Below are 16,290 nucleotides of genomic sequence, written 5' to 3' on the forward strand. Positions count from 1 at the left end.
TGCATTGTAAGTACAGAAAATGAATAGTTATAGCACTCCTCACCAACATTTAGAGGTAGAACACAATAGGCTGAATCAGCATCGGTAGGTCTGAATTCTAGTGCAGGTTTCTCCAGCCGAAGAATGTGAGAGAAGATGTACTGGTGAAGTCTTGTGATCAAGTCAAGCATTTGTAAAGACAAAGTGAAACCTGATTTCTTTAGCTCAATAGATATAGTCACCTCTCCTGAGCGAGTATACACTGGAAAGTGAGGAATCTAAGAACAGAAAATTGGACAGAAAAGAACAAAGAAACCACAAAGTCAATAAAAGATGCTTTCAAAAGGTAGTAACCAAATGTTATATATTTGGTCGGCCATAAAATATGCAATTTGAACACATATACTGTAAAAAAAAAGACAGATTTTTTTTAATGAAGTAAAGCATAGTTTGAGCCATTCACTTCTTACTTGCATTCTATAATCAAAAACACAAGAAATCACACATTAATATAGATTCAAACTGAAAACTAGCAGAAAGGCATGCAATGAATTTGGATCAAAGACTGTGAATAAAAAAATAGCAGCTAGAATAATGCCACAGACATCTGTTCAATAGCTCGTTAATCTACCACTTTATAGGAATACATGCAAGCTAATTAGCACCCTCTCAAATAAATATGGGGATGATTCTTGGGATGTCAAGATACATTCTGCATACAAAAGGCAACATTTTGATCCGACCCAAAGATCTTTGTGGAGCTCACAATATGTAAATAATTAGTATTGCAAAGTTAACTGCATTCCTTTTAATGTTAAGAGTTCATTTTGAGGTGGAATGGAAGAGAACAGCAAGGATATTAAAAAAGAACATGGTCCTATCACATGGAATGACATAGTAGATAAGGTCAAACAATAACATTGACTAAGCCTCTAGCCCATGAACAGGATTTTCACTCTACATTAAAAATGTACTTTAATTATATTGACGCCCTCTCAAAGCACAAGTAAGTATAAGCTCCAGCAGGCATGGGCAAATTTTGGCCCTCCCAGTGTTTTGGACTTCAACTTCTACAATTCCTAACAGCCAGTAGGCTTTTTGGAATTGTGAGAGTTGAAGTCCAAAACACCTGGAGGGCCAAAGTTTGCTCATACCTGAGCTGCAGGGTGATCACTGACATATATATATATATGTAATACAGTTATTTCCCGAGATACGTAATAGCAGCCTTTTGTATCCATTTCGTTACCACAAATATTTATATTTTACAGACTACAGTACTTGCAAATCCAGTTACAAGTTACCATGGGGAGCCACAACACTGTAAATTAGCTACTGCTATGTATTGCAACATTATTTCAGTAACAAGAGCTTTAAAAATACAACCATTAAAAAGGACCAATTGTGCACTAGGAAATATTTCGGTGCAAGGCTAACTAGACAATATGGAAAAAAATCATGTATAAAACAAACTTGTGTTATGAAAACATTTGCATGCTTCCAAATGTGGAATAACTTAAAGGAAACAAAAAATAGGGACAGTATGTGCACAAATACATATTTAGGTACCTGAGGTATAGGTTTGGCTGTCAATATTCCAAAACATCTTGCAGTATCTTCAGGAGGATACAACTTTCGCCGCCTGAAGTTGAGCTCATCAGGTAGTGGGGTAGTTAATACCATTCCAATAACATAAAGGTAACAGGGCTGGTCAGGTTTCGGGTAACTCTCTTTTAAGCACTCTGGAATCTACAGAACCAGAATATGTTTACATTTTTAATTGTAGATTTTCTAGGGGTTTTTAAATATGTGACAAAATTGCCTTTTTATACAAATATTTCAAAATGAAAAAGACATCAAGATGAAGGAATAAGCGTCAATTTTTCAGTCACTTTGTGCAAAAACAATTTTTCAGTCACTAGAAATATTATTTATGCTTCATAGTGAACAATTTCTACTGTTCAATATTTCTGCATATATGATCTCAATAACAAGATGTAGCAATAATTCTGCCACAGCAGCAAGAAAGAAAATAGCCCAAAATAAACAAAGAGCAGTGACAATAAAACAAACTGACTATTTCAGCTGATATTTCAGAACTATTTAAAATACTTTTGAACAAAAGGCAATATGACATTTTTCAAAAAAAAAAAAAAACAGCTCATAACCAACTATTTAAAAGTGGCAGTTTTAACAGTTCAAAAGCCTTGTGACTTGAAGGTTGGGTTGCTGACCTGAAGGCTGCCAGGTTCGAATCCAACCTGGGGAGTGTGCGGGTTAGCACCCTCTATCAGCTCCAGCTCCAGCTCCATGCGAGGACATGAGAGAAGCCTCCCACAAGGATGGTAAAAACATCAAAAACATCCGGGCGTCCCCTGGGCAACATCCTTGCAGACGGCCAATTCTCTCACACCAGAAGCGACTTATAGATTCTCAAGTCACTCCTGACACGAGAAAAAAAATGCTAAAGTAACCTTTTTGCATTGTAAAAATTCTAAGCTTTGGCTTAGTGGCAAAACACATGAAAAAAAATTCAGGTTAGGCATCCAGTTTCTCAACTGTGGTCTGAAACTGTGAGCCATTAACAAACAAGCTTATGGATCTAACTTGGGAAAAGAAAAGGCAATATCCTATCTTCTATTAATAAAGGAGTTTCAGATGATGTGGCAATGTAGTGTGAACAAAAACACCGAATGACTTATGTTTCCCATTAGCTGTCAACAACAACGTAGGTGAACTGTGTTTTCACTTCCTCTGTGTGCATCTAAGTTGAGGAGCTGAAACAGTTGGGCAAAGTATTTTCCTCTCCTCTGTAACACTATCACATCAAAAGCTACTAGTTTTTTTTACTAAACAGATATCAACAATACTGGATTTGAACAGAAGAAAAGATACAAATACAGCAGAGTCTCACTTATCAGACATAAAGGGGACGGCAGAACATTGGATAAGCAAAAATGTTGGATAATAAGGAGGGATTAAGGAAAAGCCCATGAAACGTCAAATTATGTTATGATTTTACAAATTAAGCACCAAAACATCATGTTTTACAACAAATCTGCCACTTGTTTGTGAGTGTGGCTGCACTTGTGTTGGTTTTTGTTTTTTTTTCGTGTCAGGAGCAACCGGAGTTGCTTCTGGAGTGAGAGAATTGGCCATCTGCAAGGACGTTGCCCAGGGGACGCCCGGATGTTTTGATGTTTTATCATCCTTGTGGGAGGCTTCTCTCATGTCCCCGTATGGAGCTGGAGCTGATAGAGGGAGCTCATCCGCACTCTCCCCGGGTGGGATTCGAACCTGGCAGCTTTCAGGTCAGCAACCCAACCTTCAAGTTACGAGGCTTTTATCCCCTTGGCCACCTGTTGGGCGTGCTGGCCCGCTGTGCGTTGCTGCCTAGAGAAACAGCTATGGATCCGGGCGGGAGGCAGATTGAGTTGGATAATACAGAATGTTGGATAAACGAAGGTTGGATAAGTGAGACTCTACTGTATTACTTTTTCTGTCATAAGTATGACATGACAAAAAAAAAAAAGATTTTCCTGGTCATGTTTTCATCCAGGCATGGACTAACTGTAGGACAAGATTAACTTCAAAAAGACTCCTGCATTCCATTGTTTCGGGGAATGCTTTTTCTCTACTGAGCAAGAATATGAAAAAATACCTGCTTTTTATTGCTCTAAGACTGTTTAAATATGTAAAAAGAGAAAAGACCTGCCGATTTGATTAACTTTATTTGAATATTCATCTCAGATCAAGTTAATTCGACTCTATGGGCACAGAATATTTTTTGCTTATGTCTTCATTGCCCCCAGCTCCTCCAGTCACAGAAAGAAAAATCCACTCTCTCAGCCTATATAATTGTGTCTAATCTTCCACATTTCATGGAACCAGGGTTGAAGCATCCCAACAAAGCTGGCAAAACAGCAAATAAAAAAGCACATTTTTACCCAAGACAAAACCTCTTTAGCAATCTCTAGGCCAGTGGTTCTCAACCTGGGGTCCCCGGATGTTTTTGGCCTACAACTCCCAGAAATCACAGCCAGTTTACCAGCTGTTAGGGTTTCTGGGAGTTGAAGGCCAAAAACATCTGGGGACCACAGGCTGAGAATCACTGTTCTAGGTCCTCCAGCACAACTCTATGGTCAATTCTAGAAATTGATCATAGAATCATGCTGCAGGATCAGCAAATTCCTGATGTAATATTCTCTCTAGGTAAGAACTTTAACGTGCAACTCTATTGTCATATTCTCATAAAAGGTGACTATAGTCATGATGGAGGACCTAGATTCCTAATCAAATGCTCATAATTGAAATGCAAATATGGAGTCAACTGTACTGTTATTGTGTAGGACAAGATTCCTTCCCTCAAATACTTCAGGAAATAATTGTGTTGTATACATAGCCTTTTCTGTAGGTTAAGTTTACACAGCTATAGTTTATTCATGTCTCAACCTTGCCATACAAATCAGAAGAAAATGATGTGATTAAACAGCACAAGCTATCACACACTGTGAGGGCACTGAACTATACTAACAGCTTTAGGGTAGCATTGCCTTCGTTTTGTAGAGCCTGGCCTCCCTGGAACACTGGTTTCTTCTTCATCATGCAAATCAAGTTCCTCCTCATATTTCACTGTCTCTTTTCCAACAGGCATCAAGTGATCATCCAACTCACCTAAAATAATTGACAAAAGGACAGGTTATGGATTTAGAAATAATCCCTTTACTAAAGTAAAATCTGCTCATTTAGCAAAGAACTTGGTGTATATGCCTTAGAATAAAAATGCTACGGAACTGTGACATTTGGGTGACCTCAGTAAACTTTCTGTGTACACCTTGCATTACCTACAATCTGAAGATCTTAAAGTTCCTAATCTCGTTTGAGGTAATGAAGGTAAAACCTTCTATACACATACAAAAGAACACACAAAAGAAAAAATAGTCTTCTCTTTGTTGAAAATGACACAGAATTTAATTTCCTGTACCAAGAGCTCAAGGAAGGCTAACTAGGTTTAAATTACTGAGAAAGTCTCTTCATGATTCTCAGATGTTACATTAATTCTGTTAAATGTTTTTTGTTTAGAGAAGCACATATCATGGTCAACAATCTTTACAGGGATCATATTCATATTTACTCTGAAGCAAGTTCCATTAATTTAGAATTTTCTTCTAAATCACTGTAAACAGAACTGCACTCATTCTAAACATATTAACTGGGATCCAGATTTGTAAAGATGTAAATCCATTTACTCAATTCATAGTTGCTTCCTGGTCCTTTCTACAGGACTGTTTCATGACCCTCCCCAAAACCTTCTGGAAAAGTAAGGGGGCCACAGGGGTACTTGTATATCAGACGTGTTGGAAAGGATTAGGGATCATAAACTTTGGACATCTTGCATCTGTTCTACAGCAGCTGCATTGGGGTTGAAATGAGGAGATGCAAGATGCTGCATTAGGGACGTGTAGCAATTGTATAAGCTGTCATCACATCATCATCACGAGCTATCACTCATGGCCGAGTATGATTGCCTTCCAAGGGTAGTCTTGGTGTTAGGCTTGTAAGCGATTGTAGAGAACTATTCTGAATCTGCATAGTCTTTCACAGTGAGGACATAAATTTCCAGATAGAAGGCAGTCGTGACAAGGGTTTGCTTGACACACCTTCCTCTAGGAGCATTTCTCCCTTTCCCCTGCATTCGTGCCTCTTCAAAATCCATTGCACTGTTGATAACAGCTGACGTCCAGTTAGAATGCTCAAGTGCCAAGACTTCCCAGTTCTCTGTGTTTATTCCACATTTTTTTTAAAGTTAGCTTTCAGGCCATCTTTAGATCTGTTTTGCTGTCCACCAACTCTATTGTACGTCTACAAAACATGGACCATCTACAAACGTCACTCTCAACTTCTGGAACGATTCCACCAGCACTGTCTTCAAAAAATCCTGCAAATCCCATGGGAAGACCAATGGATATGTCAGCCTTCTGGAAGTAATGACCACCAGTACTGAAGCCATTATTCTCTGCCATCAACTTCGCTAAACTGGCCACGTTGTCCAAACGTATAAGCTGTATTCCATTTATAACCATCTGGTTCCATGCCAGTATTTTCCTGTGGTCAATAAAGTTTTACCCTAGCTAATATCCATTCTCAAAATCTCTAAAGTAAATTAATATTGTATACCAAGCATCCATATTGGCTGACTATTGATAAAAATTGTACTTCAGTTGAAATTATGCCAGTATGCGTGATGTAGACAAGACCGCTAATAAATTAGTGTATGTTCACATAGTCAATATAGTTTTATTGATGATTCTGATTTAAATTAAATTCTTTGCCATCTTTAGTTCGAATTTTAAAAAGCCAGCATGGTGTGGTGGGGTTTGAGCACTGCATGAAGACTCAAGAACACGGTTCGAATCCCCACTCAGTCATGAATCATAGAATCATAGAATCATAGAATCATAGAATAGTAGAGTTGGAAGAGACCTCATGGGCCATCCAGTCCAACCCCCCGCTAAGAAGCAGGAAATCGCATTCAAAGCACCCCCGACATATGGCCATCCAGCCTCTGCTTAAAAGCCTCCAAGGAAGGAGCCTCCACCACAGCCCGGGGGAGAGAGTTCCACTGTCGAACAGCCCTCACAGTGAGGAAGTTCTTCCTGATGTTCAGGTGGAATCTCCTTTCCTGTAGTTTGAAGCCATTGTTCCGTGTCCTAGTCTGCAGGGCAGCAGAAAACAAGCTTGCTCCCTCCTCCCTATGACTTCCCTTCACGTATTTGTACATGGCTATCATGTCTCCTCTCAGCCTTCTCTTCTGCAGGCTAAACATGCCAAGCTCTTTAAGCCGCTCCTCATAGGGCTTGTTCTCCAGACCCTTAATCATTTTAGTCGCCCTCCTCTGGACGCTTTCCAGCTTGTCAACATCTCCCTTCAACTGTGGTGCCCAAAATTGGACACAGTATTCCAGGTGTGGTCTGACCAAGGCAGAATAGAGGGGGAGCATGACTTCCCTGGATCTAGACGCTATACCTCTATTGATGCAGGCCAGAATCCCGTTGGCTTTTTTAGCTGCTGCATCACATTGTTGGCTCATGTTTAACTTGTTGTCCATGAGGACTCCAAGGTCTTTTTCGCACACACTGCTGTCAAGCCAGGCGTCCCCCATTCTGTATCTTTGATTTCCATTTTTTCTGCCGAAATGAAGTATCTTGCATTTGTCCCTGTTGAACTTCATTTTGTTAGTTTCAGCCCATCTCTCTAGTCTGTCAAGATCGTTTTGAATTCTGCTTCTGTCTTCTGGGGTGTTGGCTATCCCTCCCAGTTTGGTGTCGTCTGCAAACTTGATGATTGTGCCTTCTAACCCTTCGTCTAAGTCATTAATAAAGATGTTGAACAGAACTGGGCCCAGGACGGAGCCCTGCGGCACTCCACTTGTCACTTCTTTCCATGATGAAGACGACGCATTGATGAGCACCCTTTGGGTTTGTTCGCTTAGCCAATTACAGAACCACCTAACCGTAGTTTTGTCTAGCCCACATTTTACTAGTTTATTTGCCAGAAGGTCGTGGGGGACTTTGTCGAAGGCCTTACTGAAATCCAGGTAGGCTACATCCACAGCATTCCCTGTATCGACCCAACTCGTAACTCTATCGAAAAAAGAGATGAGATTAGTCTGGCATGACTTGTTTTTTGTAAATCCGTGTTGACTATTAGCAATGACCGCATTTGTTTCTAAGTGTTCGCAGACCACTTCCTTGATGATCTTTTCCAGAATTTTGCCTGGTATCGATGTGAGGCTGACCGGACGGTAATTGTTTGGGTCGTTCTTTTTTCCCTTCTTGAAGATAGGGACCACATTTGCCCTCCTCCAATCTGCTGGGACTTCTCCCGTTCTCCAAGAACTCTCGAAGATAATTGCTAGTGGTTCTGAAATAACTTCCGCTAATTCCTTCAATACTCTTGGATGTAGCTGATCTGGCCCTGGGGACTTGAATTCGTTTAGAGAGGCCAGGTGTTCCTGGACAACTTGTTTCCCTATTTGGGGTTGGATTTCCCCCAATCCTTCATCCATTCCATGTTGCTGAGGTTGAAGATGGCTTTCTTTTTGTGAGAAGACCGAGGCAAAGAAGGCATTGAGCAGTTCTGCCTTTTCCCTGTCCCCTGTCGCCATCACCCCATCTTCTCCTTGCAGAGGCCCTATTGCCTCCTTTTTCTACCCCGGAAACCCATCAGGTGAACCTGGATGAGGCACATTCACTCAGCCTCAGAGGAAAGCAAAGGCAAAGCCCTATTAAAAAAATATTTCCAAGAAACCCATGATATGGTAACCCCATGGTGATACAAAGTCATAAACAACTTAAAGGTACACAGCAACACTCTTTGATTTAAAATGCATATACTGGCAAGCACATTCTAGAGACATGTAACAATGGAGACAATATTTACAGGGCAAACAAAGAAGAGGCTTTTTTCTATTATCTGAAAAACAGGATCCAATGCAGGTAGCTCTGTTGGTTTCATCTGCAAATTGAGAAACTCAGCCATACTGAGCACCTATATATATACATGTATGTCTCCAGATGGAAATAAGGGGCTCTCACAGCAGCATCTGGCGAAGAGTCCACTATCTCTAGGGATGACAGTGACAAATCAGTTTCACAATCACTTTCGGTATCCAAGGAAGTTTGGGAGTAATTACAATCCAATTTTGTCATTTTGCTACTGATATCTGAGAAGGGGACAGGTTGGTTACTTAAGTAGAAGTTTGAGATGTAGACAGTATGACTGATAGCTGTAAAAGAGGTTGCAGACATTATTGTTACTGAGCTTCTGGTCAAGCATGATGCTGCAATAGAGGCTCAAGAGAGCAGAAATTTCAAGAAATTCCAAGAAATGAGGTCTTCTGCTTGGTTCCTTGAGAAGGATGGTTAGTTGTGTTAGTTTTCATTCCTCCATTTCTTCTTGATTTCAAGAAGAAGAGTGAGAGCATGTTCATTTTGGTGGATGATTTGAAAGGTGATAGTCTGAAGACTATCCAGAAATCAGTCTACTATGCATTTCAGAAACAGTAGACCTGCACAGTAGGATCAGAAATGATGAAGTTTGTGAGATACGTGCCGCTATCAAAAGTGCTGGAATTGATAATATAATATAATAATAATCTTATTTTTATATCCTGCCTCCATCTCCCCGAAGGGACTCGGGGCAGCTTACATGGGGCCAAGCCCAAATAATAACAGACATTGTAAAAAACACATCGAAGTAAAACAAATCAATAAAACTGATCAATAAAACGTGGGTTGGATAAAAACATGAAAAACGTATTGATGGTATCAGAACCGACTGAAATTCAGCTGAATATAGTGAATCCATCTTGGCTGTATCTCATTCAACAGAGTGTGCAATGCAAAAAAGTTCCTAAGGGGTTAAGTTCAGATGAGTTGTTCAGTTTTTTAACCCTACCTAATAAAACTATGACAGTATCAATTCCAGAAAACATGGGATTTTCCCAAACAATATAACCAGCAGGGATGCCTATCTGTTACCAGGATCTTAGATCCACAACTATAGCAATATGTAAACAGGACCCCTGAGATCATAAACTGAACACACCACCACCAAGGAAAGAAAAGGAGAATAATTGTTGATGGAGATGAAGAGCGATGATGGACAAAGATGTAGAAGCAGAGAATAATGGAGAGTTCTATATAGAATTCTTTCTTTTTAACAGAAGGAAAAATGTGAAGCAAATATGGCTCGGCACTATGATGAAAGTTCTAACCTAACATATATTGTGGCAGTTAAAGATGTGCCAGACATGTGGACTGTGGAATGAGTAAGGCTACTGCTAAAATGCTATTAAGAGTTTTGTTAGGTTCCAAATTTCTGTTGCACAGGAACAAGAATGACCCATTTGTATCAATCACAAATACCATTAAGAAGACATGTTTCTTGTTTTCAAAAATGCTTACCAATTTTATGCAATTTTTCACAGCAAATAAGAGCAACAACTCTCTCTGCCAGTCTTGTACAACCCATTGGAGGACCCTAGAAATAAAATGTGAAGTAATAATATTGTTTTACGCCTTTATATATTAAAAATAACGTGCAATGACATATTATAAATAACCTTTCCCCCATTCACTCATACACAAAAGTGCAACTTGAAGATTTAATAATACAGTATAGCACAGAATAGAAAAGAGCAATTTATGTAAAGCACACTTGTTGCTAGCAGTTGCTTACAGCTTCTGTGATGCGGCTGCTAAGAAAGCCAATGGGATTCTGGCTTGCATCAATAGGGTTATAGCATCTAGATCCAGGGAAGTCATGCTCCCTCTCTATTCTGCCTTGGTCAGATCACACCTGGAATACTGCGTCCAATTCTGGGCACCACAGTTGAAGGGAGATGTTGACAAGCTGGAAAGCGTCCAGAGGAGGGCAACTAAAATGATCAAAGGTCTGGAGAACAAGTCCTATGAGGAGAGGCTTAAAGAACTGGGCATGTTTAGCCTGCAGAAGAGAAGGCTGAGAGGAGACATGATAGCCATGTACAAATATGTGAGGGGAAGTCATAGGGAGGAGGGAGAAAGCTTGTATTCTGCTGCCCTGCAGACTAGGACACGGAACAATGGCCTCAAACTACAGGAAAGGAGATTCCACCTGAACATCAGGAAGAACTTCCTCACTGTGAGAGCTGTTTGACAGTGGAACTCTCTCCCCCAGACTGTGGTGGAGGCTCCTTCTTTGGAGGCTTTTAAGCAGAGGCTGGATGGCCATATGTTGGGGGTGCTTTAAATGCGATTTCCTGCTTCTTGGCAGGGGGTTGGACTGGATGGCCCATGAGGTCTCTTCCAACTCTACTATTCTATGATTCTATGATTCTTATAAAGATTCATGGCATTATACTATACCAAAAAGTACATATTTCAAGCCAATATTGAAAAAGAAAGTAAAAAAGTTATTTTCTATTCAGTTCTGTGCTGAAACAGCTGCTGACAGGGTTCACAACAGGTCCTACCCCTCCTATCCCACAGGAACACTACAATAATGCTATTCAAAATGCTAGCCTGGAGGAAACAGGGAAGATAAGATGACACATATTCATTCTACAGTTGCTCCTCTGCAATGTACACATTGTAGTATTTCAGGGAGTTTTAACTATACGATATTTCTTAGATCATGTTTCAGCTGAGGTAGCACAAATTAGCCTGCTTAGCAGAAGAAGAGTATCTGTTAGCAAAATATTAACTACATAAAAATGTAAGAGACATCATAAATCTGTGGGAAAACAGAAAAATGTAGCACTTGGAACATGTTCAAATAATAAATTAGCTAGCAAAATTTGAAGTACTTACAACTATTGATACTCGAAGAGGAGAATTAATAGGCAGATAAAGAGTTGAATAAAACGTGTTGTCAGGGAGTTCTCTCGTTTTGCATTTAGGAGCCAGATGAGTAAAAGGATCACTGGGCAATCTAGCACAGTACCTATTTGACAAAAGCTTTTTTTAAAGATCGTTCAGAGATTAAACACATGTATACACATCTCAGTTTACTTATTCATTTATTATCAAAACTCAACAGGGAGAAGGAGCCAATTATTTAAACCTATTTATGCGATTTTTGCCTCCCTTTAAAAGATATATACAGGCAGTCCCCAAGTTACGAGCAAGATAGGTTCTGTAAGTTTATTCTTAAGTTACATTTGTTTCCAAGTCAGAACAGGTACATATGTAAGTGTAAATCCAGCCAAATGTATACATAAGCCTTTGGTTAGCATAAAGAAGGGTTGACCCCCCCCCCCCCCCCGGTAGTGCTTGTTTTGCTGTCTGTGTCCCCTGCTCAGAAGATTTCACCTCATTTTCTGTCCCTGTGATAACTGGGTTTTGAAAAATTTGGCTTGTTGTGAAAACAAGGATTGGTGGCAAAGCTTCAGCTCAAACACCTTTTCCCCATGATAAATCTTTCAGGAGTGAATTTCTCTTCCAAGGGGTAGATTTCACTTTCTGTTGTTTCACCCCACTTCTTAACAATAAGCCGTTTATAAATCTGATGTCTGTAACTCGGAGCGTCCTGTAGTATGTTTTTAAAAATCCTAAATTTAAGATGTAAATATTGGCTTGGGCTTGGTAGCAAATATGGGCTTGGTAGCAAAGGTGAATAAATAACATCTTACTGCATGGGGATAAACGGTGCGAGAAATAAATAGGTTGTAAAGTTAAGGGAAAGTTAATTAAGTTGTGGGGACACCAAATTATCTTGTTAACAGCAAATCTATTTACATACTATGAAATGCTATGGAAATGATCATCCTCTTTGAGCAAGGCAGAAGACATATTGGTCAATCTATCCCAGTATGCTACCCTGAATGAGGAATTGTGAGGGCAAAAGGCGAATACTTTTTTTACTCCTATACTGTTCACAGATCTGGATGAGATAAAACCAAATATGTTCTACCAAGTTTACTGAAAACAAATCCTAATAATTACTGCTATCACTACTGGGGCCTGATTGGACCAGGTTCTGCCTATGGACTATGGACTGCCTATATACTTCTCATTACAGTACACTATTGAAAATATCAAAATATTTTTCTGAATCCATATCCAATAAACAAAAACAGATAACTAAAATTACACAACTAACAGATATGATGGCTTTAGATCTTAGAAAATGGCAATATGTAGCACAACTATAACACATATGTTGTCTCAAACTCTGGCACCATTTCTAACAGATAAAGAAATTAGTAATAAGAAAAGGTCCCATCAATTATCGAGCTGAAAAAACCTGAAAATATGTTTGAAGTAAAACTGAAAAAAGCAATAACCAACCATACCTATTAATGTGTCCAATAGCTGTGTTTATTGTGACTCGTGGACCCCCATCTTCTGATCTCAAAACGTATGGTGGAAAGATATCATCATCATCTATAATAGGTTCACTTTCTGTTTCATTATTATCTACAGACTTTGAACACTTGTTCCTCAGGATCTTTAAAAGGGTTAGAGAAAATAGTAAAATCATGCTATGCAAGTTAGCAATGATATAAATCTTAAACAAAGCAACAAGAATGAGAGATACTTGTAGCAACCAGCTCTAAGGAAAACCATCATGAGCATAGCCTTGGACTATTATATGTGAGATTTCATTAAGCTCATCTCTACTAATTCCTGACTATTGTCTAAAAGTAGGGCAACTGCCTTGGTGCTCATACAAGGAAATCAACACAAACAGTACACTAAAACTGGGTCTGAATCAATGACAAAACCACAGTCTGATACTGGAAAGAATTACAGGATCCACTGACAAAACATGAAACAGATTTTCACATGATTACTGATAGTTGTATTTTATTTTTTAAACAGGGTTTATGGTTATCCTGTTCTAAAAAAATGTTTTGACCCTTGTATTATTGATTGGAGATACAGACACAGAGTGCATTAAAATGACCAGACAACTTAAATTAACATTAAAACCCTGATCATTGTATTTGAAAGTTTCTCCCTTTTTTTTTTTTTTTTTTTAAAAAAAGGCTACTCCATCACTTTTTTATGCCAATAAAATGTTAGTTTGGGGCAATATAAAGATGCTGTAAAATAAAATAAGCCTTACAAAAACTTTGAATATTAGAAAGGGGCTTTATTTCCCATTGAATCTTCTATAATCTTCCTGCAGTTCCTCCAGCCCTGGTTCTCCCTTTGATCTCAGATAGGCATACTCTTTCTGATTCACAGATATCTCTTTTGTCACATACCTTCTCAATTGCTTTGTAGGTTTTGAGATCTTCTTCAAAATGTTTAATTTTGTCTGAATCTGCTAACATGATGTAATTTGAAATAGGTGCCCTGGCTCTTCCTTTGGATTGCACATAGGAACGGTATTCTGTGGGCAAATCAAAACGAACCACCAAATTGCATTTTGGTATGTCAACACCCTCTTCCACAATACTAGTTGCAATTAGCAAGTTGGTCTCGTGTGCTCGAAATTTTCTAAGGACCTACAAAAGTAAACAAGAAGATATATTTCTAAAACCAATTATTCAACTGTTTGCTTGACAATATTGAATAAATATATTTCCAAACTCCCAACAAAAGAAGGTCTACCAACCTGCTCATACTTCACTGGTTAGTAAAAACAGGCTTTCATCAGAAAACCATTCAGAGAATTTTAAAGAATTATACTTCTAGAAAATTATTATCCTTATTATTCTGCTTCCATCTTCCTTCCTTCTCTTTTTAACTTATTTCTTTGTTTTAAACTAAAGTTGCATCATTTTAATAACTTCTTTGCACAATTTAATTCATGCCTGGCTGCTATATGTCCCACACAGTCTCTCTAACTTTCAGACATATTTTAAAATGCAAAGAGATTTCGGCAGGTTTGTCCTTGGCTTCTTAGAGCATGCATGATTCAGCAATGAGAGAATGGTCAGACATATCATAAATACAATATATTTTCTACCTGTTTTTCACTGGTATATGAATTTGAAAGGTTTTGTTACAAATGGCTGCATTTTTCTTTCCATTTAATTACATGCCACTCACAATAAAGGAAGAGGACACTTACAGAAGTCTCATAGACTGTCAATCTGTCATAAAAATGTTGGCGAACAGATAATTTTAATGTCAAATACATAGATGCATATTCCACTGCATTTTCAGGATACATATTTACTGTTAGCAGTAAAATTGTAGGTTTCAAATACCTTTGATCTATTCTACACAATAATATGATTCTTTAATGTTTTAAACCCATGTACAATTTGTATCAGAAATTAAAGCAATGATTTCTATATGTTGTTCCAGAAACAAGAATTTCAAGACACAATTTTGAGACAGGGACTTTCCAAAACCTGGTGAAGGTTCCAAATGCAAGCAAATACACAGCACTTTCAGACAATTATTCTAATTTAAATTACCTCTTCCTGCTTTCGAAATTCTACTTCCATCTGTTTGCTACGGGGCTGATTCTTTCCAATGCCATGTCCAGTTATAAAATTGCTGCTGATATAAGCCAGCTCTGGGTCTTGTTTGCCAGCTTCTTTTATCAACCTAAATATATTACGCACATTATGAAAATTATATATAGTTGAGAAAATGTACACTAATCTTGTGGATGTCAACAATATCAACAAAGCTAAAGTAATTGACTATCTTGTCAGTATACCGGAATGCGTGGCAGTACTAAAGATCACTTAAATTTCTTCCATAATACTGTTACTGATCAAGAAAAAGCTTTAACACATACACTTAGGGAGCATCTACACTGTAAAATTAATGTAATGGTAGTAGTAGCTTTACATGGTTTTTAGCCTTCTCTGACAAAGAGTGCTGGTATCTCAACAAACTACTTCAGGCAAGATATCTTTGGCTGGGAATTCTACATAGTCAACATTATGCTGCAAATCCCAGGGTTCCATAGGAAGTTACTGTGACTTTCAGAGTGGAATCATAGCAACTGTGTAGTGCAGGGGTTCTTTGTCATTGTCTGAACCCTTTTTAATGAGCCCCAATAAATCTTTATATATTATAATACTGTATATATAATTTATGTATATATATATCAGGCATGGGCAAATTTTTTGACCAACACAAACTTAAGTCTTTCAGTGGAAGACCACAGGGGCCATCCAGTCCAATTTCATCTGCCTTGCAGAAAAAGCACTACCAAAGATCCCCCTGAGCAGTGAGAGGGAAATGGGGTTTTGGAAGCAAGCAAAATGAGGTGGAAAGGAAGATAAGGGAAAAAAGGCTTTTTGGGGCAAGGGAAGCAAAGAAAAACAGCTTTTGACAGCGAGGGATACAAAGGAAGAAGGCCTTTGCTGGCAAGGGAGGCAGGTTGAAAAGGCCTTTGGTGAAGAAGGTGCGGGAGGGGGGAAAGAGAAAGGAATGCTTGAAAGGGGAGGAGGAGGAGGGAACTGCAGAGCCTCTCAATATGCTTCACGTAGCCCCAAGGGCACCACGGAGCACACTTTGAAAATCACTGGTGTAGTGTATTCACCTGTTGGTAGATCAAAATCATTCTCACTCCATGAATAGAAAGTTCAAGATCATCACAAGTTACAGAAGCAGACAAAAATGTAAGTAAGAAAGCTTCAAGACAGTAGACTTATTTTGCTGTTAAACTTATTTTACTTTCATCCCAGAGCAATGATTTGGGAAGGTTGTCGTCTATTGCTGGGGTGATGCAACTGAGATCAGGTCAAATTCTAAAACCTGGAGTTGGAGGCAACTCTGGCAGGATACCAAATCAATACTTGCTGTTCATATAGCCAAGTGGTCCAATGTTTTCCCAGAAAATATTCAGTTT

The 16,290-nt window shown here is 38.8% G+C and overlaps 1 protein-coding gene across 1 annotated transcript in view; it reads right to left on the reverse strand.

Moving 5' to 3' along the window:
- The window catches only part of dicer1 (dicer 1, ribonuclease III), a 68,629-nt gene that overhangs the window by 22,537 nt on the left and 29,802 nt on the right, over positions 1–16,290 (reverse strand). Inside the window, exons 11-18 of the mRNA XM_062968436.1 lie at positions 14,900–15,032; positions 13,736–13,978; positions 12,818–12,972; positions 11,334–11,466; positions 9,948–10,023; positions 4,514–4,653; positions 1,549–1,728; positions 44–257 (exon numbers count right to left, since the gene is read on the reverse strand). Coding sequence (XP_062824506.1) covers positions 44–257; positions 1,549–1,728; positions 4,514–4,653; positions 9,948–10,023; positions 11,334–11,466; positions 12,818–12,972; positions 13,736–13,978; positions 14,900–15,032 — 1,274 coding nt within the window. The remainder of the gene's footprint in view (positions 1–43; positions 258–1,548; positions 1,729–4,513; positions 4,654–9,947; positions 10,024–11,333; positions 11,467–12,817; positions 12,973–13,735; positions 13,979–14,899; positions 15,033–16,290) is intronic.

Source organism: Anolis carolinensis, chromosome 1, assembly GCF_035594765.1.
Source record: "Anolis carolinensis isolate JA03-04 chromosome 1, rAnoCar3.1.pri, whole genome shotgun sequence".
Taxonomy (NCBI): Eukaryota; Metazoa; Chordata; class Lepidosauria; order Squamata; family Dactyloidae; genus Anolis; species Anolis carolinensis.